The sequence below is a fragment of the Adiantum capillus-veneris genome, chromosome 25 (assembly GCF_014529385.1).
Source record: "Adiantum capillus-veneris isolate H3 chromosome 25, ASM1452938v2, whole genome shotgun sequence".
In the NCBI taxonomy this organism is placed as follows: Eukaryota; Viridiplantae; Streptophyta; class Polypodiopsida; order Polypodiales; family Pteridaceae; genus Adiantum; species Adiantum capillus-veneris.
This window is the reverse complement of record NC_140955.1, coordinates 27,146,090-27,170,291: the sequence shown is the minus strand read 5'-3', so window position 1 is coordinate 27,170,291 and position 24,202 is coordinate 27,146,090. Positions and strand designations below refer to the sequence as shown.

The 24,202-nt window shown below is 43.9% G+C and overlaps 1 protein-coding gene across 2 annotated transcripts in view; it reads left to right on the top strand.

Annotated features, from left to right (window-relative positions):
• The first annotated feature begins 1,172 nt into the window (after positions 1 to 1,172).
• LOC147424612 (beta-carotene isomerase D27) overlaps positions 1,173 to 24,202 on the top strand; it is an 84,847-nt gene continuing 61,817 nt past the window's right edge. Inside the window, exons 1-3 of one of the 2 annotated variants that reach the window (XM_086499553.1) lie at positions 1,173 to 1,338; positions 1,434 to 1,540; positions 1,614 to 1,709. In XM_086499553.1, the coding sequence (XP_086355679.1) occupies positions 1,173 to 1,338; positions 1,434 to 1,540; positions 1,614 to 1,709 (369 nt within the window). Of the gene's footprint in view, positions 1,541 to 1,613; positions 1,710 to 24,202 lie in introns of both variants that reach the window. The other variant, XM_086499552.1, reaches the window with a different exon arrangement.

The following is a 24,202-nucleotide window of genomic DNA, read 5'->3' as shown; positions in this document are numbered from 1 at the left end:
CCAACAACTCTTGGCTTTGTGATGCAAATCCAACCAAAATCCAAGCTTCAATGCATGCTAATCTCCTCTACCATGCTAATTACTAAGCTATGCTAAGCTATTAAGAGTGATTATGTGAGGAGAAATACTTCTTTCTCGTAAGAATACTTCTTCTTCCTCTAGATCTACTCTCATACCACGCTAGCTCTCACCATCTTAGAAGGTGTGGGTCTGAGACCGTGAGGGAATTGATGTTGTGTTTTTCAAGTGTAAGCTTAGTGCTTGAAGCTTCCATCTTCATTGCACCAGCAAGTTATTGAAGGAACACAAAGTATTGTATTTGTAAAATGTCTCCCTTGATGGGGAAACCTATAATACAAAATCCTTTTGGAGGGGGGACCGGCTCCATGTACATCCGGTCCTCAACTGTTGTTCAATAGCTTAATTCTCTCTCTTTTTGAAGTATCGTTCATGCCTAATTCTAACGAGGTGTTATGCTTTTGTTGTTCTCTCTCCAACCAAGCACTCTTGCTATGCTCATTAGAAATCTACTCTTAAATGAAATGCTCACTATGTCTATGTTAATTTCCGCTACACATAAGTTACTACTCCATTAAATGTTACATAATGTATTTCATGTAGTACTCAATAGCTGTCGGTGGTATCTTAAGGCCCTAGATGTTATGATTAGGATGGTTTGATAAGTATAGCTTTCATAATGATGATTAATCAATGATCAACTACACAACACACAAAATGTAACAAGTTGAAAATGAACTATATTACTGATCATAAACTCACTCTAAAAGTGTGTACAAGATGGGCTACTTAAGCAGTAGTAGTTAGTGTAGTAGTACCAATGAGTATGAACCTAGCAGGCACCAAGAGACACCCCAATCAACCCTACAAGTATGAGAACAATCCATGAGACTAGGGAGGTCTCTCATAGGCCCACGGTGTCCTCCCGTTGGTCCGAGGGCATCCAAAATCAAGGGTCTGAGAGAGATAGGATTCAGGATGTTGGTATACCTCATACACATCACATGGAAGTCACATGACAAGCTCCCACATAAAATACATACATAGATTTTAAGAGAGTGAAGGACATCCATGCTGCTTGTCACACAAGGCGACACTTGTGTCGCACGCTGAAAGCTCACGTCCAATCAACGGTGAGAAAATTTGCTTGAGCAATGGCGGGTGGGGTTTATCTCTCGGTTCTCGGATGTGAAACTCGAGCAGGTGGCCTCTCGGTTCTCGGATGTGAAACTCGAGCAGGTGGCCATGAGCTGGCCCTCGTCATGTTCACTGTGCAAGGCGGCAACAACGATTGGGACACCTCAGCAAACCGTTTTGTGCGTCCGGACTCGTGTGACACAGGCCTTAGGTGCTCAGATTATGCCGCGTCTACTTCGTCCGGGCAGTCTGAATCTTCCTGTGTTTTGAAAGATCAGTTCTGGCTCTCTTGCCAATGGAAGTGGCCATGACAACGCCATTCTACAAGCAGGCCACCATCAAGCCTCTCAGCAGGAGGCCGCTGTCTACTAGTAACCGAGCACAGGTGCTACATACGTGCTTGTTTCAGCTGGACGACCATCTCCTTCATTAACCTCTATTCCATTTCTCATGGACAGCTTGTCAAAGTGAAACCCCCGGCTCATCAGAGCACCTACTCCCTCACGCCCCTCGATACTATTTTTCTTCAACTGTTTCGGAACAAAATGGCTCAGGTTAGGCGTCTGTTGCTAACAGAATTTATCTCATCTTGGTGTGTATATGTCTGCTCAGCTATGCGGTTGTGTATGTTGTATGAGGTATCATTGTAGAACTTTCTCACGACAGTCACACTGTTCCTCTGGTTTTGACCTAACCTCTTCTATCAGATTGCACTTTATGCAATGACCAGATAATACGCCATCATTGTGCTGTTTTTTGGTGGCTTCTACTTTTGGTGGCACTGTTGTTGGTGCTAGATTTAGAGCAATCTCCTACAATTCCTGGTTCTATAACTTCAATATATATTTTTGTTTGGAAAGAAAGAGGCTAATTCAATTATTTGAAAAATCCCCCAGAGCGTCTAAATGGTGCTGATACTGAGGGCAAGTGCCAAGTCAAACTAGATACAACTGGCCACTTGGCAAATTGTAGAAAACTGAAAGCCAGGGTTTAAAAAACCACTTTTCAAGAGAGTAATAGTGCCCCAGCAAGCTAAGTGGATGTTAGGGTGTGGGTTTTGTAGCATCTAACAAGTGTGAGCACCCTTTTACAAGTGGATGTTTAGCCAACCTTGTGACATGTGATAAACCATATGATATATCCTATGTGGAGTCGTAGTGTGCAACTTACTTGGCAATCTCAATGACATCATCACTTATGTGTGCAAAAATGCCTTTACTCTAGGCTATAGATTGAGCTTATATCTACTCATTCCAATAATCAATAATCGTTGTGTACTTATGCTTTGCTCCTTTGTGTATACATTATTTAAGTGTGTGATTTGCATTCTTAGTCTCTTAAGTATGCAATTAGCTTGCTACTTTGGATTACCCACCATAATGTAACAATTAGTATCAGAACCATAATGGTGATTAGCATCTCTTAATCACTTTGTTTAATTTTAATCTAGCCCCTCTTTATACTAGACCTTGTGTTCAATACACTTGGTTGCTAATTAATCTCTTATCTCCAGTTAATCCATTGATTAGCTATTAAGTTCGCAGTTGTGAGCATGTCCATGGGCCACTACTCACATCAAGTGATTAACGGGTTGATTTAGTGTGCGTTTAGCGTATTTTGCATCTCATTGCATTTAATTTTCAGCCATCATTGCATTTTAGAAAGTAGTGTGTGCGTAGAGTACTTTTTGAGCCCATTCCATAGAAGGTTCAAGAATTGCTCATTGTTTGGCTTCACCATTGAGCTCTCAAAAACCTCCCTTTTTTAGGTTTCTATAGACTGCTTATTCTCTAAAATTGGGGTAGATTAGCCCTTTCTAATCATCTACCTATTCTAAGGTGTGTGTCTCTATGTGTGTGTGTGTGTGTGTGTGTGTGTGTGTGTGTCTTCACGTTGTGGTGGGAGCCAATTCTTAATATCATATAAGGTATCCATTTTTGCTCAATAGGCATCGGCTACTTGTTTTTTTTTTGGAGGTGGTTAGGTGCAAGTTGTCAGCTCATTATTCAATTTCTCATCATTGGTGAATTAAAATTTCAGTGTATTCGAGTGTTTAGCCCACTGCCAAGCAGCTTTGCGCTCATCATTGGTCCACCATTAACCTGAGCCGGCTCCTCCAATTGCTATCCAAGCAACCCTTGCGCAACGCTCACTAGCAAGAAGGCCTAGACTCAACATCTCACCTCGTCACATCTGCGCTGTCATTTTCAGAATCTGCACGCTCCTATTGCTGCCGTTTGATTTGTCGTAGCTTGCTGCCAGTGGAACGCCACGCTAAGTGTCGTTCGAAATTGCTTGGCTTCGTGACTTGCAGAGCATCCTCAACATTAGGTTGTTGCGTGTCGGATGTTGGTGTTACACAACTCACTGTGTCTATTGGTATTGGTGCATGGCTCCATGTCTGGTGCCTATCTCAGCTCTTGCATGTGCTGCCATTGCCCATGTGTGCTCTTGTGCCCAACTAGCACATTTGTTGCTTAACTTACAGCTAGGTCGCACCTAGGGGTAGTAGGATTAGTGGGGGTTAATTGTAACATAGGGTCACACCCACTAGAGAAATAAAAGCTATATTGAATGTAGGAGATCATGGGTTCAACATTCTACTTTTTTATTGGTCCACCTTTCTCAAAAACAAGGGGAGCTTTTCCTCAACGTAAACTTAGCTTAAAATCCCTCTTTTTCAAAGTGGTAGTGGGGTTATCTTTCCCACTCTATAATCGTGGCTTGATTTTCTCATTTTCTGAAAATGGGTAATACTCTACTCTTAGAGACTGAAGGCCCGGTCCGGCTTGCCAATTACTATTAGCTTCCGCTCATTGCATCTCGCTATTCTTATCGGATGTCGTCATCACATACGTTATTGTCAGCAAGTTGGTTCTATTTGCCAAAAACATGTTTGCCTACGTGGGTTCAATGCTGCATCTGTCAGCATAGCCTTCGAAGGCTCAAAACGTTTTAAAGGTTTCCTTTTCTAACAAACCTCACTAAATGTTCGTTCTCACGGTGCGCATCCAAAGTTCGAAGAAGTAGGCCTTTCGCATAGCAAGAATTGAAGTCAATTCACATTAAGCTTTTTCAAGGGGAGGCATCACACCAAATCTTCAAAGAGCACAATCTGCCTATTCTGTAAAACACCCACATTCTCTATGTTCATTGAAAGTTTATGCACAACTTTGGCCTCATACGCCAAAAGCAATGTATGTATACACTTATGCTAGTGCATTCACGTCACTCTTTGTAGAGGATTAGACAATGGCCATTCAAAATATTGGGTAAGACCTTCCTCATACCCCTCACACATATCTTTGAGTACACCATCATGGGAGGGGAAAACGACACCAATAAATTCACTGGCCAAGATTTCCACACATGACCGAAGGGTACCTCATGAAAAAACAATTGTGGTTTGTGGTTAAATCACTAAGGGAGAGTGAGAGAATCGAGACCAGTCAAAGCGTTGCTCAATTTCATGTCAAAGAAGATGAAGCTTTGGGCATACTCCTCACTACTTGACGACAATTTCATGCACTATCTAGATAATTGTACCACTTCCTACAAGGCTTGGATCACACTAGAGAAACACTTCAGTGCTATTGCCAAGCACTCAAAGATTGCTCTCAAAATGGCAAATGCAGCTTTATGGCCTAATGATGGAGGCAAAAGAGAATGTAGCCTCTCTTGTCAATAGGTTCAAAAGCATATGTACACAATTGGCCTACATTGAAAGCCAAGTGGACACTGAGGCAATTTTACTTAAGGCTGTGACTGACGACTACAGAGTCAAATTGTCACGATACTCAAAGAGAGAGAGATCCAATATCGAAGCTTGAGGATGTCATAAATTCTCTTCAAGAGCATGAAAAGAAGATGAAGCAGCGAACCAATGGAGGGTCATTTGCAATGACCAACCATTGGTCCAATAAAACAAGAGTAACCTCAAGTGCCCACACAGTGGTCATATAAATCATTGTCAAAGGATTGTTATGAAGTAAATCCGTGCAAGCATTGTGGCAAAAACAATCACTTATCCAAGTATTGCAGACACAAAGATAACAACAGTAGGCACAAGGCAAACATAAGCAACCACAACCACTACAAAGAGAAAGGAAAAGTTTTGTTGCTGAAGATTCCAACTTGAAGATATATATGTTGGTTTAGTTTACACTTAGGTATTGTGAGCACTTTAGACATGTGCTCCTCATTCCTTTGTGTTATAAGGAAGAATTTTGTACATTCCACCTTGTGTCCGGGGGATTTTGTGCATCCTTACTCTACTTGTGTTCAAGGGGAGGATTTTGACTTGTGCACTTATCCCTAAGTGTGTTTTGAGGAGAGGTATGTGAGTGCTTTAGTGCGACAAAATCCAATGGGTTTTGTAGCACTTAATATGTGTATGTGTAATGTGTAATCAACCTTATGACATGTGATAGACCATTTGATATATCTGTGGAGTCCTATTGTGCAACCTACTTGGCAATCCTAGTGACAACAACACTTATGTGTGCAAAAATGCCTATTTAATGCTATAAATTGAGCCTGTATCTTCTCATTCTAATAATCAATAATTATTGTGCGCCTATGCTATGCTCTTGTGTGTTGATTATCTAAGTGTGTGATTAGCATTTTTAGTGTCCTAATTCTGCAATAGCATGAATGCTACTTTGGATTACCCACTATAATCCAATAGTGGAGAGAGGATGACAGTAGCCTTTGAAAGATAGGCACTTCCAACAAAAGCTTGCTCGACTATTGTATATAAAAAATTTAAACCACCTAAGGCCTCTAGCAGTGAAAAGGACAAGGAACATCCGCAAGAGTTCTAATGTCTGACATTGCTGCTTGGTTTTAAGATGGTTGGGTATAGGGTGTCTAACGGACAACTTAAGAGGCTTCCTCCAAGCATCCTTTGTCAGTAGTAGGCCTTCAATCATGATTGTGGGGCAGGCTTCGCATCAAAATTGTGGATGTCTCTCATAATGCGGAGAAGTTCCTTCAAAGCTTAGTTTGATCATGCAAATGAGGCTCTAGCACAGAGCCCCATGGATTGGACTAAAGGATTTGCTATCTTTCTAGGTGAAAATAGGGGGTAGGTCACATCGAGGGCCTTGTAGTTATTACTTGGTCTTGTCCCAGAGTTTTGATCTCATCTGAGAAGTCTTGATGTTCTTTTGAGTGAGTATAAGGTACCGTCTGATTGTGGAAAAACCCCTACTCTCAAAGTTATCCTTCATCGCTTATTAAGGATTCTCCTAGGTTGTTCCTCTTCCGACTGTCAATGGAGGATATACTTGGCTCAAAAGTATTCTTCCGACTCTTTATTGGGCTTGAGAGATAGTGTTTTGTATGTGGTAAGAGCAGGACAAATGACAACTAGATGCACTCGTAGGTTAATGCTCTAGGAGCAGAGACAACAAACAAATGTCTAGGAGAGAGAGGAGGCTAAAGAATTGTCAGTTTTGATACTTGTAGAGAGCAAAGAAGGGTTGTAGTGAAAGCAAGGGGGAGAGAGGCAAAGAAAAGAAGACATAGAAGATTGAGATGCTTTGTACCATGTAGGTATTCCGTTGCTTGTCTTCCATTGTCTTTTGTTACCCCTTGTGTCACAAAATGGAAGAAGAACCAAATTTTAATACCCAAGGAATATAGAATTAACTCTTAGAAGCCAGACTGGAAGAAAAGAATAGAATAGAGAAAAAAGCACATGAACCGGAAGGTGGGGCTTGATACCCACACTGAGTTTGAATTTTGATTGTGATGGTACTTGGGAGAATTCCTCTCCTCTACTGAACTGGATCTTGAGCAAAAGCTCTTGTTTTGAACCTGATCTTAGTGCATGGAAATTTTTCGGGTTCTTCTCGAATTGAGCGTCAAAATCCCTTAAGCAAAGGCCGAAGCCTTCTATTGCTATCTCTCTCACTTGGGAGAGGGAAACCTGCAAAACATAGAAAGTGGTAACGTATATCTCACAAGATACATCACCTGACTCAGGCTATGGATGTAGAGTAGTCTCGGATGTAGAAGCTATGTGTAATCTTGCACTTGTTTGCAGCCAAAACTCAACAAAGTCTTCTTCTTCAAGTGAGGCACCTTCAATTATGATGCCGAAATTGGAGGGGAGGGCTACTTTTATAGGTGTTGGAAACTCTCTAGAATAAAGGAGTTGTTGGCGCTTTTTTTTGCCAAAATAGAAGAGATGCTTTGCATGTTGTGTGTGTGTGTGTGTGTGTGAGAGAGAGAGAGAGAGAGAGAGAGAGAGAGAGAGAGAGAGAGAGAGAGAGAGAGAGAGAGAGAGAGAGAGAGACCTAACGTAGGACTCAAGAGGCAAGGCCCTTATTTATGCATGCGTGGTCAAGGGTACCATGGATCTATATAGGGGTAAGGATGGGTGGAGATGAGCATGTGGTAGTTCCCTTGTCCTGTCACTGCTAGGCGGGAGGGGAGGCAGGAAGCATGGAGGAGCTTGCATGTGATAGATGCTCTCTCTTGTTCTGTGAGGATGCAGGTAGGAGAGATTCTGTGGAGGGGAAGAAGGTCGTGGAGGCTTTGCACGCGATGCGGCATGGGTATGCAGGCATGCGTATGCACCTCTCTCTCTCCCTCTCACACACTCACACGAGGCTTTGGTGTGCTTGAGTGCAAGCCGAGCATGATGTGAGAACAGTCCCTTGCACACACGAAGATCGAGATGGACCGGCACCAAAATGGGCATGCATTAGGTCGTTGGGAGTGCCATGGCAAACCATGTAGTTCGCGACTTTGTAGAGTTTGCACAAAACGACCACACATGGTGGTGTCTACAAATTTCCCCCCTCATTTGTTGTCTACTCTCTGTATGCTATGAAAGAAGCTTCTTTTCACTTGTTTTTCTTCAAACGTTGGGCGCCCAAGGGTGCCCTATGGTCACCCTAAGGGGCTGTTCCCAATGACACCCATACACAAAAAAAGAAAACCCTCATGCAAGTCTAGGAAGCACCTAACATGCAAGTTCTGCATGAATCAAGGATGCCTTCATAGAGAAAGATGGCCGAAAATCACTGGACACACTCCTGAGAAGAAGAGAATTTCAACGTAGTAGGAAACTATCCCATGAGACCTTAAAGATCTATCCGGCGTGGAGAGTTGAACTCAAGGCCTTCTATTCAAGAGGGAAATGGCATAACCAATCTACTACACTTGGGTGATAGAATGCTTATACCATTTGCCTTTTTTTATAAGGCCCCCCCCCCCCCCCCCCCCCCCCGCGCCACACACTTTTTTTGTAAATGTGATTTGATTAATTTACCAGTGGGAAACCTCAAAGCGAGAAAACCCCACCAAAAAGATCATATACAAGGGAGAGAACACAACTGTGTTTTGCGATGTAAAATTGCTAAAAGCAAACATAGAAGAGTTGCAAGATTTCTAGGGATATGTCCCCATTGTCAAAGGCAAAATGTAACGATTGCCTCAATGAAATCTTGAAGGATGGAAAAGGATTCACCTCTCGACGGTGAAACATACGGAGATTGCGATGGTGCCACAGAGACCACAGCGACCAAAATCTGATCCATGCGAAAAAGATGACAAAACGTTGGAGGGAAGTCGGAAGAATGCCAAAAAGCGAGAAACGTTTGTGGAAAACCATCGAGGGAAATCGAAGATTCATACACGCAAAAACGCATCGAAGGAATGTCCTGGTGCAGCGACAATCCCAAAGCAGGTGTCTGACATTCTCATCAGCAATAGAGCAACTGACACAACGAGAGGAGCTAATGTGACGCGTTGCAAGGAGAGTTCCAACTGGAAGAACTCCCAACAAACAACGCCAAAGAAACAGACGCTCCTTAAGAGGCAAGTGAGACTTCCAAATCACAGTGAGAGCCTGTCTCCACCATCGTTCAGATTTGTGCAAAGCCCAAAGCGTATTACAGTGATCATCCAGCCAAGAGTCTTGCACAAGAGAAGCATAAATCTGTTGGGCAGAAATCGCATCTATAGGAGTGTCCCATAAAGTCCAATCCTGCATACGACAACCACCTGCCAGCGGCGGAATAGGGAGGAAATCAGCCAGCATACGCTGAAGCAGGCTCCAAATCCGACGATAATGCATGCCCAACCCAAAGCGTGCTGCTGCCTGAGAAAAAGTAAGCAAATTCCCAAATGAATCCACCACATCATCCACTGTGCATACTCCACGACTAGAGAGGAAGTAGGCTTGACGAGGTGATTGATCAACTAGGGTAATAGAGAACACCTTACTCCAATGAATGCTTTCCAATCACAAGGAATTCGCATCTGCTTGCTGCCTGCCATGCCAGTAGAGATGATCCGTAACATCTTTCCAAGCGGAAAGCAAGGCAGAGGTGAATAAGCAACTAGGAACATAACCATTCATCTTGCCAAACACTATCTCCCAAAGGGAAGTCTGCCAACGACCAAAAGCGGGAGTGGTAGCGTGCCGACATAAATCAGCAACCATAACTGTCCATGGCTGAGATTGCCGCACAAGAGTTGGTAATAACATTGCCTTCCTAGCCAATGCATGGCGACGAAGGTCCAAAATATTCAGGCCCCCAAGACACTTCGGAGTGCAAAGCTTCTGCATTGCTAACAAACGGAGGCCTTTCTTATGAGAACTAGTGCACCACAAGTGAGATACAATATTAGACATTAGCAATGAGAGACGAGAGTGCGGCTAGTGCAACAACGGCAAGTTAAATTGAACATACGCCATCATGATACTTTGCACAATACGAAGTCGAACATGTAGCGGCCATGTAGACAGTTTCCAATAGTGCAACTTGACATTCAATCGTTGCATAACCCAATCAATTTGCTGTGTATTGGTTACATGCCAGCCGATAGGGTATCCTAAGTGCCTGACCACCACATGCGGATCAAGAATCTCACCAGGCCACAAAAGATGATGCCAGTCACAAACCTCCAGAGGCAAGAGTTTGGATTTGTGAAAGTTAAACTTAAGGCCTGCTGCTAGGCCAAATGTATCCAATGCTTGCATAATTTCATGCACATCACCCTAGTTATTACGAGGCATGAACAATGAATCGTCAACATAGGCCTGCCCTGCAAAGTCTTTGCCATTCGGTAATTGCAACCCATGAAGACGATCGAGTGAAATCAAATGATCCAAATACAGCAACAAGGGGTGGGTGGCAATGGCATACAACAAAGCGTTAAGCGGGCAACCCTGTCTCACAGAGCATCCAAGAGGCCAAGGTTTTGTCAGCTCGCCATCAAGGAGACCTGAAGATGTACTGCGAGCATACAAGAAGTATATCACATTGACCATCTTGGGACCAAATCCAAGGGCTTGCATCGTGGCAACAATGAAATCCCATTGAAATGTATCGAAATCCTTTTCAATGTCTACTTGCATCACAAGTACATCTTGTTGGGTATACTTTGCATATTCCATTCCAATCAGTACATTAGCCAAATTATCCAAAATCTGGCGATGAGGAATAAAGCCATACTGCGCAGAATGGATACCAGCCATAAGAGGTTCCTTGATGCGGTTCACAATGATTTTAGCCAAGATTTTATAAATAACCGGCATAAGGGTTATCGGCCGCCAGTGCGAGAACTTCTCACAAAGTGCTTGTTTGGGCAGTAACTTCAGCAAACCCTCTTTCCAAGACATCGGCAAGCACTGCTTCGCCCATGCAATGTTCATCATGTAAAGCAAAGGTTCTTTCAGAGGCTCCCAAAAGGAGATAGAAAATTCCACAGTGAGCCCATCCCAACCGGGGGAACGCCATCTACCAAGAGCAAGCAATGCCGAATGCAATTCATTTTCTGTAAAATCCGCCTCCAAGGCCAAAGCATCATGAGGCAAGACAATTGCATGCACGGTAGATAGCAAAAGATGGCGTGCATTAATAACTTCAGCAGATGCCATGGGGGGGGGGGGGGGGGCGGCGAAAACATTCCTAAAATGTGACCATGGCATCCGCAAGCTCACGCTTTGAGGTTGTCTAGGCTCCAGGTCGGAACATGACCCGCTTAATAGTTTGAGAAGCCCTTGAATGATGCAAGTGCTTAAAAAACTGTTTCGAAGCACATCCCTTGTCTACAAAAGCTCGATGGCGAGCATGAGTCTGCCATTTAACCAATTTTTGTTTATCATTATCTTGCAGACTCAGTCTGGCCTAACAAAGGTCTGTCAATTCACTTTCTGACAACAGACGTGCGTCAGCTATGAGTTGGAGCTGTTGATACATATGTTTTGCCTCCTCAACATCGCCGCGTAATTGAAACATGTAGTGCTTTCCATAGTCCTGAATTACACTTTGCACTCATGCAACAAAGTGAACCCAAGCAACATCAGGATCAAGATACATTTGAGCAACCAAGGGGGGAATAACATCATAAATCATTCCGCGGAATGCCTCATGCGAAAGATAAGCATTGTTGATGTGCAACATGCGTTTCTTGGAAAGAGGCGTATCAGAGTGTAGTTGCCCATAGCGCAACAACATCACAACAGGAGCATGATCAGATAAAAGCAAAGAATGGTCTATTCGCATTCCGCATACAAACTCATCAAATTGTTGCATGCCGAGGACATACCACCGATCTAATCTTGCACGATATGTAGAAAAGGCATTATGTTGAAATGTGTATCCCGAAACATTAGGATGCAAGAGAGTCCACAAGTCCAACATCTGTGTGCATGCAACAAGATTTTCCCATGCCTGCAATTCTATACTCAGCATGTGGGAATGTCCTGTGGTATTATCCGAAAAAGCGGGTGCATTGTTAAAATCACCACAAAGCAAGGCATTGGATAGCCACGGATAAGAAGATATCTCATGCCACAAAGTAGCTCGTTGTCCCGAGGCTGTATACGCATATACTCCACCAAATTCATAAATGTGACCATTGATCGTGCATTGGACCACCATCCAACGACCCTCTGGATCATTATACGCCAGAACTGGTTGCAGCTCATGCCTAACCATAATCAAAACACCAGAAAAATCCGACAAACAAGCATATGCTATCCAGTATCTTGCAAAGTAGGAGCATTGCCCAGCATAATCATGCTGATTGTGTTCTTGCAAAATCACAATGTCTGCCATACATGTATGTACATAGTGCCAGGTTAATCTCCATTTGTCAGGGTTACATAACCCACGCACATTATATGAAATGCATTTAACACAACTATGCATTGAAAACATATGTACAGAGGCAAGTAAAGGGAGGGACTAGGTTGACGTGCCCATAAGCACATCAACATCAATAGCCCGCGACTCAACCACAATATTCTGCAAGCCACTCTCAGAAGCAACAGGGCGTGCAAGTGATTGAGAAGTACCATGAACCATAGCATCTCTGTAAGAGTGCACCACCTTATTCCATGCATCCGCAAGAGTGCGATTATCATTACAGGGAAGAGGTTTCTGCCCCGCAGCTTTCACTTCAGGAGGTACATAATTACGAGACGAAGGCTGTGAACGCATCTTAACAGTTTTCTTGGGAGTCACCCAAAGAGATCCATCCGCCGAATCCACCTTTTTTCCCTTGTTTTTGGTCTCAGGAGTAGACACAGACTTTCCTTTACCCTGAGGATTGGAGGGAACAGCAGGTTTGACCTTGCCTTTTTCCACAGATAAAACGTCAGGCAACATAGAAGCCGCAGTAGCGGCAGATCTGGAGTGAGGGACTTCCCTCTCAGTAGAAACCACAAGCTGAGGAACAGCTGAAGGAGGGGGTTGCAAAATAGACTCAGAACAGTCAGATTGCATGTGTCCAAATTTCCCACAATAAAAACATGAATTTGCAAATTTTCCCCATCTGAGCTTAAAAGGACGTTTTCCAATGAGTGAGTCTCCCGAACCTGCGCCACACGCACACCCACCCACCCACACCCACACCCACCCGAGAAGAAGAGAATTTTAATGTCGAAGGAAACTATCCCAAGAGACCTTAACGATCTATCCGACGAGGAGAGTTGAACTCAAGACGTGTTATTCAAGTGGGAAATGGCATAACCAATCTACCACTCTTGGGTGACAGAAAGGTTATACCATTTTCCTCTTTTTATTACCACATACATACCACATACACACACCCCCCCCCTTGAGGAGCAGAGAATTTTATGTTGTAGGAAACTATACCAAGAGACCTTAAAGATCTATCCGACAAGGAGAGTTGAACTCAAGACCTGTTATTCAAGAGGTAAATGGCATAACCAATCTACCACACTTGGGTGATAGAAAAGTTATACCGTCTTCCGCTTTTTATTAGCGCGCACACATCCCCCCACGTCACAAAGTGTGATGACGTGACATGACTACCCGGACACCTTAAAGACATTTAGATAAGTTGTTCCAACTTATGGGTATCTATCGACAGCGCCCGAGGGACACAAGAAAGTAAATAAAGCTGATTGGATAGCAGTACGGATTTTCCACAAATTGCGTTGACAGGCTGACGTGGACTGCCGTACAGATTTGTCATGATTGTGACGTATTCTTTGTCTTTGTATTACCTTCTTCGCTTGCTTTTTTTTGCAGATACAAAGATGTACCAGATCAGAGACCCCTGTTCTCGAAAGGATGTGTCTCTTCGTGTAAGGTGCAGCGGAAGTGAATGTTGAACTTTGCTCAAGATGAGTGCTCCGAACTGTGCTCAAGGGTTCCTTTTTCTTATGGAAGGGAGAGCCTTCCGTTCTTTAATGAGAGAGTGCAATGGACACAAACAAAGTGGATGAACACTGTGAATGGAAGTGCATGAGAGTGAGAGATAGAGAGAGAAGAGAACACGACACCAGAGATGTTGTCAGACCCTCCTCCGAAGGCCCCACTCTCTATGGCGAGAGCAGTCTACTTATGATTGCACAAATCTCTATAATGCTCTGACTTGTTGATGATACCGACGACGATGAGGACGACGACGAGACGGGCTGAAATCTGAAAACGCTACTGGCTGAAATCTGCAAATCTTGTATCTGCTGAATTCTGACTCTATGTCGGTGACGATGTCGATGGCGACGATGATGCGCTGAAAACGCAGATGCAGAAATCTGCGTTTTCTGGGCTGAATCTGTAAACCTTGCAGAATCTAACTGTGTGGCGAGGAACTGCTGTAGGAAGGGGAGATCTGCGAGGTTCGGGGGTTCTACTTTGGAGTCTGACTGCTGAAAACTGAAAACACTGATGCTTGTGGGGATTCCGTCGCGAAGATCTGCAAAAACGCTGAAGTGTCTTGCAGATGCAAAAACGCTAGGGCTGAAAATGGTCTTGTTGTGGAGAATCTGCTAACGTTGGGGTTTCTGCTTTGTCTACTATCGCCAGGAATCTGCAAGAGCAAAAACGCTGGCTGATCTGGTCCAAAAACGCTAGCCTTGTGCTGTGATGCAAAAACGCTAGGCCTCTTGTGGGTTCTGTTGAGAAGTTGCCTGTTGAGCGAGTGCTCCTGTTGCCTCTTCTGCCAGGAAGTGCTAGCGCTAGGTTTGCTTATGTACAAACTCAATAAAATTGCCCTACCTACTTTCCAACAAAAGTCACTTAAAAATAATAAGTGAAAAATGTCAAAAATAGGGAAAATAGGTCTATGCACTGTAAAAATGCTACTGATGGGTTCTGCTGGAAAGTGTTTCTGGAAATTTGATGATCATGCTGTGTGCAACCAGAGGATATGCATCTAATCTAAGTGATTGGTCATGCACGGTCTGCGAACAGACTCACAAAAGTGCCGGATCACTTCCTATCTTAGACTGACTTGAGCGTGTATCTTGTCCACGGACACATAAGGTTGGATGTGTCAGGTGACATCCCCTCCTTTTCAAAGTGAGGTACTGGTACCGAACTGTATGGCGTCGAGGGAGATCGCCAACAACGTCCGGAATCCTGGAAAGGACTCTTCGTTGGCCCACTCTGATGCGTGGGTCATGCGATACTTGAACTTCATAAAGGTCTGCAACGCTTGCTTCTTTGGGCTGCGTTGAAAGCGATGCAAAGTCTTCTGTGGCTCCTTCAATGCTTCAACTTCGTCTAGAGTCATGCTTCTTCCTTCTTCAAGAATCTCCATGGCTGAAAATTCCAAAACCACTTCCAACACAAAAACATGAACATACCTATTCCATGTAAAGTGAATGGAAAAAATCTTGTCTTCCTCAAAGACCGTGCATGCAATGTAGATCAACAAAGAGATGGAGTGCCAAACCGTTCACCACACACACACAAACAATGAGATTGAATCTTGTCTTTCTGATCTAAATCAATCAACTGTGGCAAATCATAATGGAAATGCTGATGCTTGATGCTCAATCCTTCTTGTGCTCTTTCTGATATTGTGTCATGCCAAGGAAGAGACATGGAATGTTGATTCCTTGAATGCAAACATTTCATATTTTCATGAATAATCCGCATACACCTGTGCTCATTCATGAGTGAAACGTGCTCAACGTACAATATGTCATGCCTAGGAAAAGGGATCACATAAAGACACTGATTAAAATACAGGAAACGATCACGAATGAAACACTCGAACAATGCGTGCTGGCTAATCATTCGAACACATAAACTTCCTGTAAGGGTTCTTTGGACCTAGGCTCGAGAGCTAGGATCGGTTCTTCGTGATCGATCGAATCTGCCTGTGGGGGTTCTGTGGACCTCGATTCGAAAGCCAAGATCGGTTTCTTCGTGATTGATCGAATCTGCAACGAGGTTAGCTTCGCTAGAAAAAGCATCAACTAAACCATCATCCTTGGAAACAATCACGTCTTGAGCATACAAATCATCATGCTTGTGAGAAATCACATCGTGATCATCATGCAATCATCATGCTTGTCATTCAAACCATCGTGCAAATCCTGTGTTTTATGCTTAGTCTCCTTTTCCCGAATCTCTTCAATCTTCGCCTGCACATTAGAAATGAGAGAGGAAGAATGAACAACGTTCTTGCAATCCAATTCTGTTTTTCTTTCTGCATACTTGCGATCAAATTTGTTGGCCTCCAAGCGTAATTGCTCGCGCTCACGCTCCATGGTTGCCATTCTTGCTTCGTGCCACGTTGTCATCGTATCCATTATCGTCTTGCACCAAGCCTCCATAGGATCTGTTGCAATCCTTGGTGTAGATGGGGAAGGGGGAGGGTTGGAAAAACCTCCTGGTGGGGACAATTCTTCTTCACTACTCCCATGCTCACCACCTCCATGCGAAATATCCATTCCGCTTTGGGTGATGACCATCCACTGAAGTCTTGGGTTCTTACGTTCACGACGAACTTGGGTTCTTGTGGGTCTTGGGTGCTTGAGGGTCTCGAGGTTCTTGGGGGTCTTGAGGTTCTTGGGTTCTTGAGGTTCTTCTTGCGCTTGTAATCTGTGTTAGAGAAGGATCTTCTCTTCACCCGAGTTTTGCTCTTTTCCGCGGGCACACCCCTTGGCGGCCTTGCGCTCACACCAAGGTTGCTTTTTCCCACCTCACTTCGATTGGCCGGCTGCTAAGTGCACGGTCCGCTCTCAATGAGTAAAAAGAGACACAAGGGGAGGTTGGACAAGCCCTTCTTTCTTGGGTTTCGTGTCACTCTTCAAAACGCGATTAGGAATCGACACGCCCAAGAGGTCTTGGGTTACGTGCGACCGCAACCACAAAAAAAATGAAATTCTGTGATTCTTGTGGTTCTTTCCTTGAGTGATACAGAACATTGCCAAAGCTCTGATACCAATGTAAGGTGCAGCGGAAGTGAATGTTGAACTTTGCTCAAGGTGAGTGCTCCGAACTGTGCTCAAGGGTTCCTTTTTCTTATGGAAGGGAGAGCCTTCGGTTCTTTAATGAGAGAGTGCAATGGACACAAACAAAGTGGATGAACACTGTGAATGGAAGTGCATGAGACTGAGAGATAGAGAGAGAAGAGAATACGACACCAGAGATGTTGTCAAACCCTCCTCCGAAGGCCCCACTCTCTATGGCAAGAGCAGTCTACTTATGATTGCACAAATCTCTACAATGCTCGGACTTGCCGACGATGTCAACGACGATGAGGACGACGACGAGACGAGCTGAAATCTGAAAACGCTACTGGCTGAAATCTGCAAATCTTGTATCTGCTGAATTCTGACTCTATGTCGGTGACGATGTCGATGGCGACGATGCGACGATGATGCACTGAAAACGCAGATGCTGAAATCTGTGTTTTCTGGGCTGAATCTGTAAACCTTGCAGAATCTAACTGTGTGGCGAGGAACTGCTGCAGGAAGGGGAGATCTGCGAGGTTCGGGGGTTCTACTTTGGAGTCTGACTGCTGAAAACTGAAAACACTGATGCTTGTGGGGTTCCGTCGCGAAGATCTGCAAAAACGCTGAAGTGCCTTGCAGATGCAAAAACGCTAGGGTTGAAAATGGTCTTGTGTGGAGAATCTGCAAACGCTGGGGTTTCTGCTTGTTCTACTATCGCCAGGAATCTGCAAGAGCAAAAACCTAACATTGTTACCTCATTGGCTAACTTGTATCCTCCGATTTGTCTTACTTGTTCGGTCGTACTCTCTAGCACTTGCAACATGTCAAAAAATGCTTGATGGCTATGAGTTTACAACTTCTCTTGTTAGTTCAAGCTTACAAGCGACAAAATTTTATCTCACACTTTCAATAACTTCACAATTTTTCTTGTAACATCCACAACTCAAGTCCAATTTCAATTTTGAAAAGACCACCAGGGTCTTGGAAACTATCTCTAGCTGTGGTGCAATTCTAATCTCATTCTGTCTCAGAGGAACATGGTTCGCGATCCATGTATTCCTACGGCAAAATAAGGTGATTTTAATCCCACACCTGTCCCTTAACTTAAAGATCTCAAATCTATGATTTTTTGTGATCCATGTTCCTCAACAAAATTGAGAAAAAATTTCTCAAATAATTTCCCCGATTATCCTTTTTTTCAAGGTCTTTTTGGGTTTGATTCAAGTTTGATGCTTTGACCATTAAATTTTCACTTTTTTAGAGTTATGGTCTTTTGTACCAAAATATGGTTCTGGACAGTTTTTACCCTGATGCTTTCAGCCCCATTTGGTGGTATTAGTTGTTATTTAACCTAATCCTATGAACTAAAATGAATCTAGGAACAGAAATGAATAACATAGTGCAAAAATAACAATGTAGTAGATGGATAAGCAGTCCTCACCAAGCATAACGAAAAACAAAGAATGAAATGCCTTTTTTTATCTCAATCATAGCTCTCCTTGCTCCTAAAGAGTAGAACTGGTCCGTCCTCGACTCCAGTCTCTACCAAGCACTAAACCCTCATCTAGTTGGGTGAAAGCATGTTAAGGTGTCGCGCTTTTTGTGCTAGTTAGCATTTTCAAGTAAGCAAATCTTTAAAAAGTTGGGTGTCCGGTAAAATTTTTATCAAAATTTATCGGAGGTTGCACATTTGGATACCTTGTTTCGAGAGCTTTCTACTGATATATCATACGTCATAGATCTTGGAGATGTAGCTCATGTTATTGTACTAGTTAGCATATGTCAAAATTATGCTAGTTAGCAATGTCCGGGACATGAAAAAGTGTGACACGTTAACATGCTTTCACCTAGTTGCTTTACTGCCTAAGTGTAAATGGAATGGTTGTCAAAATGTATGAGAAGGAAGCTTTTTCATACGTCTATGTCATTCACCACCTAAGGATCGTGTTCCCTGGCAGTGGCATCAATCTTAGCGGGTCACCGCGATGGACGTCCACAACAATGTTAGTAGCGGGTCACCGCAATGGACGTCTACAGCATAGCTATCTGGCACTAATATATGCCAATATTCAAGGAAGCGACTTGGAATGGGGCACGGAGACTCTTTGAAACTGTCAGCCTTAAGAAGTGAACCTACGGAACTACGCGATTAACTACTTTTTAGAAAATATATCACTCTCTAATCCAAAAATCAGTCTATGTCCAACCTCATCGCTCCAGATCATCACGCCTTTTCAACTTCCAATAGTGTCGGATTGGAACAAAACTTAAGGAGGAGCATTACAACACCTAAAGGTGCAATCCTACCAAGTCCTCAAGTCATTCGGAAAGGTACCAAAATCCTGGAAATCTGATGATCATGCTGTGTGCAACCAGAGGATATGCATCTAAATTAAGTGACTGGTCATGCACGGTCTGCGAACAGACTCACAAAAGTGCTAGATCACCTATCTTAGACTGACTTGACTGAACTGAACCCTGGTCATGCTGTATCTTGTCCACCGATACATAGGGTTGGATGTGTCACGTGACACTTCGCCCAAGAGTTGCACCTGTTCGACGAATAGCCATGCACTCTTGAGCGAATGAGTGTACCTTTACGCCGAAAGGTCACGACTCTACAGTTGTTATGTCCCGCTTCGACCTCGTTCCATATCTTGCCAAAATGGCCATCTGAACGACATAGCCCTCGGAGAGAGAGATAGAAATCCGTCGAGATTTCAGCCATAGACAAGGCATTGACCTCAGGAATCCTGTTGAGCGCATCGGCAACTCGATTGCTGGATTCTTTTCTGTAACAGATCTCAAAGTCAAACTCTTGCATAAGCTCAATCCATCTAGCTTTCCGGCCTCTGAGATCATCCTGATCACAGATATAGCGCAAGGAGTGATGATCTGTCCATGCAACAAACGTAGAGCCATACAAGTAGTGCTGCCATTTCCTCAGGGCGTGGACTACGGCGTAAAGCTCCTTCTCATACGTTTGATATCGCATCTTAGCGTCAGAAAGCTTCTTACTTTCAAACGCAACAGGACGTCCATCCTGGCATAATGCCGCACCGATAGCATAATCACTAGCATCCGTTTCAACCACAAACGGTTTGCTAGGATCCACAATGTGCAATATTGGCGTAGTAGTCACCAAGTGCTTTAGTGTCCGAAAGCGTCTCGTCGAGACGCTCATTCCAGACGACAGGGGGATTATCTTTACGATGAGGACCCGAAGTCTTTGGCCTTTCACCCCTCCTTTTAAAAGTTGCGTAAGCGGAGCAGCAACTTTAGAGTAATCCTTGATAAACTTGCGAAAGAATCCAATAAAGCCTAAAAAGGACTTTACTTGGCGTACATTCTTCAGAATGGGCCAATTTGGCACTTTATTCAAATTTTCAGGGTCGACGCGAATTCCATCGCGAGTAATGATGTGACCCAAGTACAGAAGCTCTTTCTTAAAGAATTCACACTTAGAAGCCTTAGCATAAAGCTTCTCAGTTCTCAGTACTTCGAGAACAACGCGTATATGTGCTAAGTGCTCAAATAAACTTCGGCTGTAGATCAAGATGTCATCGAGAAATACAACAACGAAATTGCCTAGAAACGGTCTCAGCAGATCATTCATCATCTGCTGAAATGTAGCTGGAGCATTGGTCAAACCAAAAGGCAAGACCTAAAGAACTCATAGTGACCACAACGTGTATGGAAGCCTGCCTTAGGAATATCTTCCAGTTTGATCCGTATCTGATGATAGCTTGATTGTAGGTCTATCTTCGTAAAATACAACGCTCCATGGAGCCGATCTATCAGATCGTCCATGCGTGGGAGCGGATACTTGTTTTTGACAGTGAGCTTATTTAACCCCTTGTAATCCACGCAGAAGCGCATAGTGTTATCCTTCTTTCGAGAAAGTAACACTGGCGCTCCCCACGGGGACTTACTTGGTCGAGGGAAACCCCTGTCGAGATAATCTTTCAGTTGCTGCTGAATCTTGTCCTCTTCGGTTTTACTAAACCGATAGAGTTGCTTTGAGAAGGGCTGATAACCAGCCACCAACTCAATGCCATGATCGACTCCTCTCGAAGGCGGCAAGCCAAGAGGTAGATCATCAGGAAAAACATCCTTGAAATCAGTCATGATTTCTCGGATAAGGTTGGATTCGTCCGAATCTCCAAGTTGAACAGAAGAACATGAAACATTTTTACGAAATTCAGTGACCGAAGTACCAAGCACTAATGAATCAAACCAAGCAAATGGTACACATTGATAAAAGTCAACATCAGAAGACTTTTCTTCTTTATACATTTCCAAAGCAGTAACAACTGGTATTGCAAAACCATTATTTACAGACTTCTGATTACAAAGCGACACAGATACATGAGGCATGTTCTACTTAACAAAACAAGAGAGTGATGTACATAGTCTATATACAATGAGTCTTGTTTATCATAAAACCATGGAATTCCTAAAATAACATTTGCTCTATCCAGGCGCATGATGTGGAAATCCAGGTTCTCTTTGTAATCAGCTAGCTCGATCGACAAGTCTGGAACCATCCGATTCCATACATCCGTATGCTCGCCACGAGCCATCTTCACGCGATACTCATGGTCACTGTCCCATGTCCGCAGGCTCAGTTTCTGCACCAATTTTGCAGCCACAAAATTGTGTGAGCTTTCATTATCAAGGAGTACGGTCATGTCGTGACCATTGATCTTTCCGGGCTAACGGAGAAGATCGTGCTTATGAAACACTTTGGTGCTAAAAGTACAATTAGTGCATGAACTGTGCGCTAAATGATGGATTTCAACTTGAACAACATAAGAGTTACCTTAGATCTCGTGAATCTGAACCGAAGGACGACCTTGCGGTTTCTTTGTCTTTTTCTTGGGGCAATCCTTGATTTGGTGACCCGTCTGGCCACATCCGAAGCAAGCTCCCTTCTTCACTGTATCAGTAACTGAAGCATTTTTGGCTTTCTTTTCTTCTGAGAAGATCTCGGCGGTGATTTGGACTTATGTAGGAATCGGGGTCGCTTCTTCAAAGCGCCCTCCCGGATTGATGGTATGCAGTTCTTTTCTTCTCATAGTTTGCTCCATTTATTAAATGGAACGTCCTGGCCTTTGCCACTGCATCCTCGACATCAGTCGGGGCTTTGTCCTTGATTAAAGCCCAACGGTAATCCTCATGCAATCCCAGCAGGTACATGTGCACAGCGTGCATAGAATCCACCTTGCAGAAGGTGAGTGCCTCCTTGAAAGCTGTCGTATACTTATCAAAAGACAGAGTTTTCATCGAAAGACTCTGCAGTTTGGCATAGGCTGTAAAAGGGTGAACGTTCGCATTTTCCAGAGCGGTAACACACTGGTCGAAATTCTGGAAAGTACTTGTAATCCATGTATAGAGAGCATGCGTGAATGGAATTTGGATATTACCTGGCACGTCGTCACGCTGCACATCTGAGCTGGAGGAATCCATGGCAAAGTGCGTGAAAAACTGGAAGTTTCACGCGAAACTGGGCCTTTTTCTGCACTTTTCGATCGCGAAAAATTGAACGTCGAGAAGCTCTACGCGTCGAAGTGAGCGTCCGAAGGCGAGCAGGTGATGGCGGAAGCGCGAGTAGGGGGGAGAGAGCAGGCTTGAGAGAGGAGCAGGAGAGCTAAAAATGAAGTTCGCTGTAAACTTGTTAGTCTCTGTAAGTGAATTTTATTAATATACTGCAGGTTTTAGACTTTAAAAAACAAACTTAAGTGTCCTGGCCCTTTTAGAATAAAAGGGGCCACTTAATAAAGTACCCAGTACATAGCGTTAAAAAAAAAAACTTCAACGCAAGTCTGCTAGCAATAAGCGAAATCGAACGCCAGCAGCGAAAGTGGGCAGCCACGGACGCGTGGAAGGAGGGAGAGAAAAATCTTGGCGTGCGCCTGCTTGTGCAAACCACGCGAGAAAGGCCACACTGGCTTTCTCTCTCTTCTTGCGCAAATACTCTCTCTCTCTCTCTCTCTCTCTCTCCTGCAACGCAAGGACTCAATAGCCCCGTGTCTCTCTCTTCTATTGTTCCCTGCAGGTCCAAATAAACACACACAGAGACCTGTGTGTGTGTGTGTGTGTGTGTACTTGACACAGAAGAGGAGTACAGAGAGCTTTCGTTCGCTGAACTCAATTTAAAGTCAGCAAATGAATAAATAAATCACTGATTTTCATAAAAAATTAGCAAAACCAATAAAAATCCACCGATTTTCAGCACTTCTGCCTACTAAATTGCTGAATTTTATAAAAAATCAGCGAGTAGCTCATTAAATTTCACGTGCAAACATGCTCACGAGAAGAAAATAATAATTAAACAATTAATTCATCAATAATTGCATGAAATGAAAATCATCCGACTCTAACCAGTCCATAGGTGTGCACACAGTCCTTCATGCAGCCAAGCTGGCTCTGATACCATGAAATGAACGTGAAGAGTGGATCTCCCGGCTACACGGACCGCCTACAGACATGCGTCGGACAAACCACCCGACCATAGTCACCATCCGGCAACTCCCCCGTTCTGGGGCCAGTGTCCGAGGACATAGGTGTGCACTTGTAAGACCGAGCGTTCCATACCACCCGGCCTCACCTCCTCGAGGTGACCTCGCGCACTCCTAGCCTCGCGGGCTAACCACTGGCACTTTGCCAGTGGGGGTCGATAATTGCAAATGAGGCCTTGGCTTCCCTTTTATAATAATGGCCGGCCACACTGGCCGTGTTCACACTACGTCCGCTCAGACACTGGACGCCCATCCCGACAGCATCTGGGCTAGATCCCGTCTCCTGTAAGCGGGACATTAGAGGTGGACTATTCTTCAAAAATGGTAAAGTCTGCGTGCCGGAAATCGATGAGGTTCGAAAAAGGATTTTGTGCGAATGCCACGATGTTCCTAGCGTTGGGCACTTAGGCATCCAGAGAACTGTGGCTTTGGTCAAGCGATATTTCTATTGGCCAAGGATGCGCTCTTACATAGCAAGCTATGTGAAGAGATGCGCTCAGTGTCAGGTCAATAAGGCAGAGCGCCTTAGGAAAGCTGGCTTGCTACATCCATTGGAAATCCCAGATGCCAAGTGGCAGAGTATTTCCATGGACTTTGTCGTTGGTTTGCCAAATACTAGTTAGGGCAATGACGCTATTTGGGTTGTGGTCGATAGACTCACAAAAATGGCGAAGTTTATACCAACGAAGTCGACAGTAAAAAGCCATGAGTTGGCGGTTTTATTCGAGATACTAAGTTCACTGCCCGATTTTGGCGAGATGTGTTTGCTCATCTTCAGATGAAGTTGAGTATGTCGTCTTCTGATCATCCAGAGTCGGATGGACAAACTGAGAGGATGAAC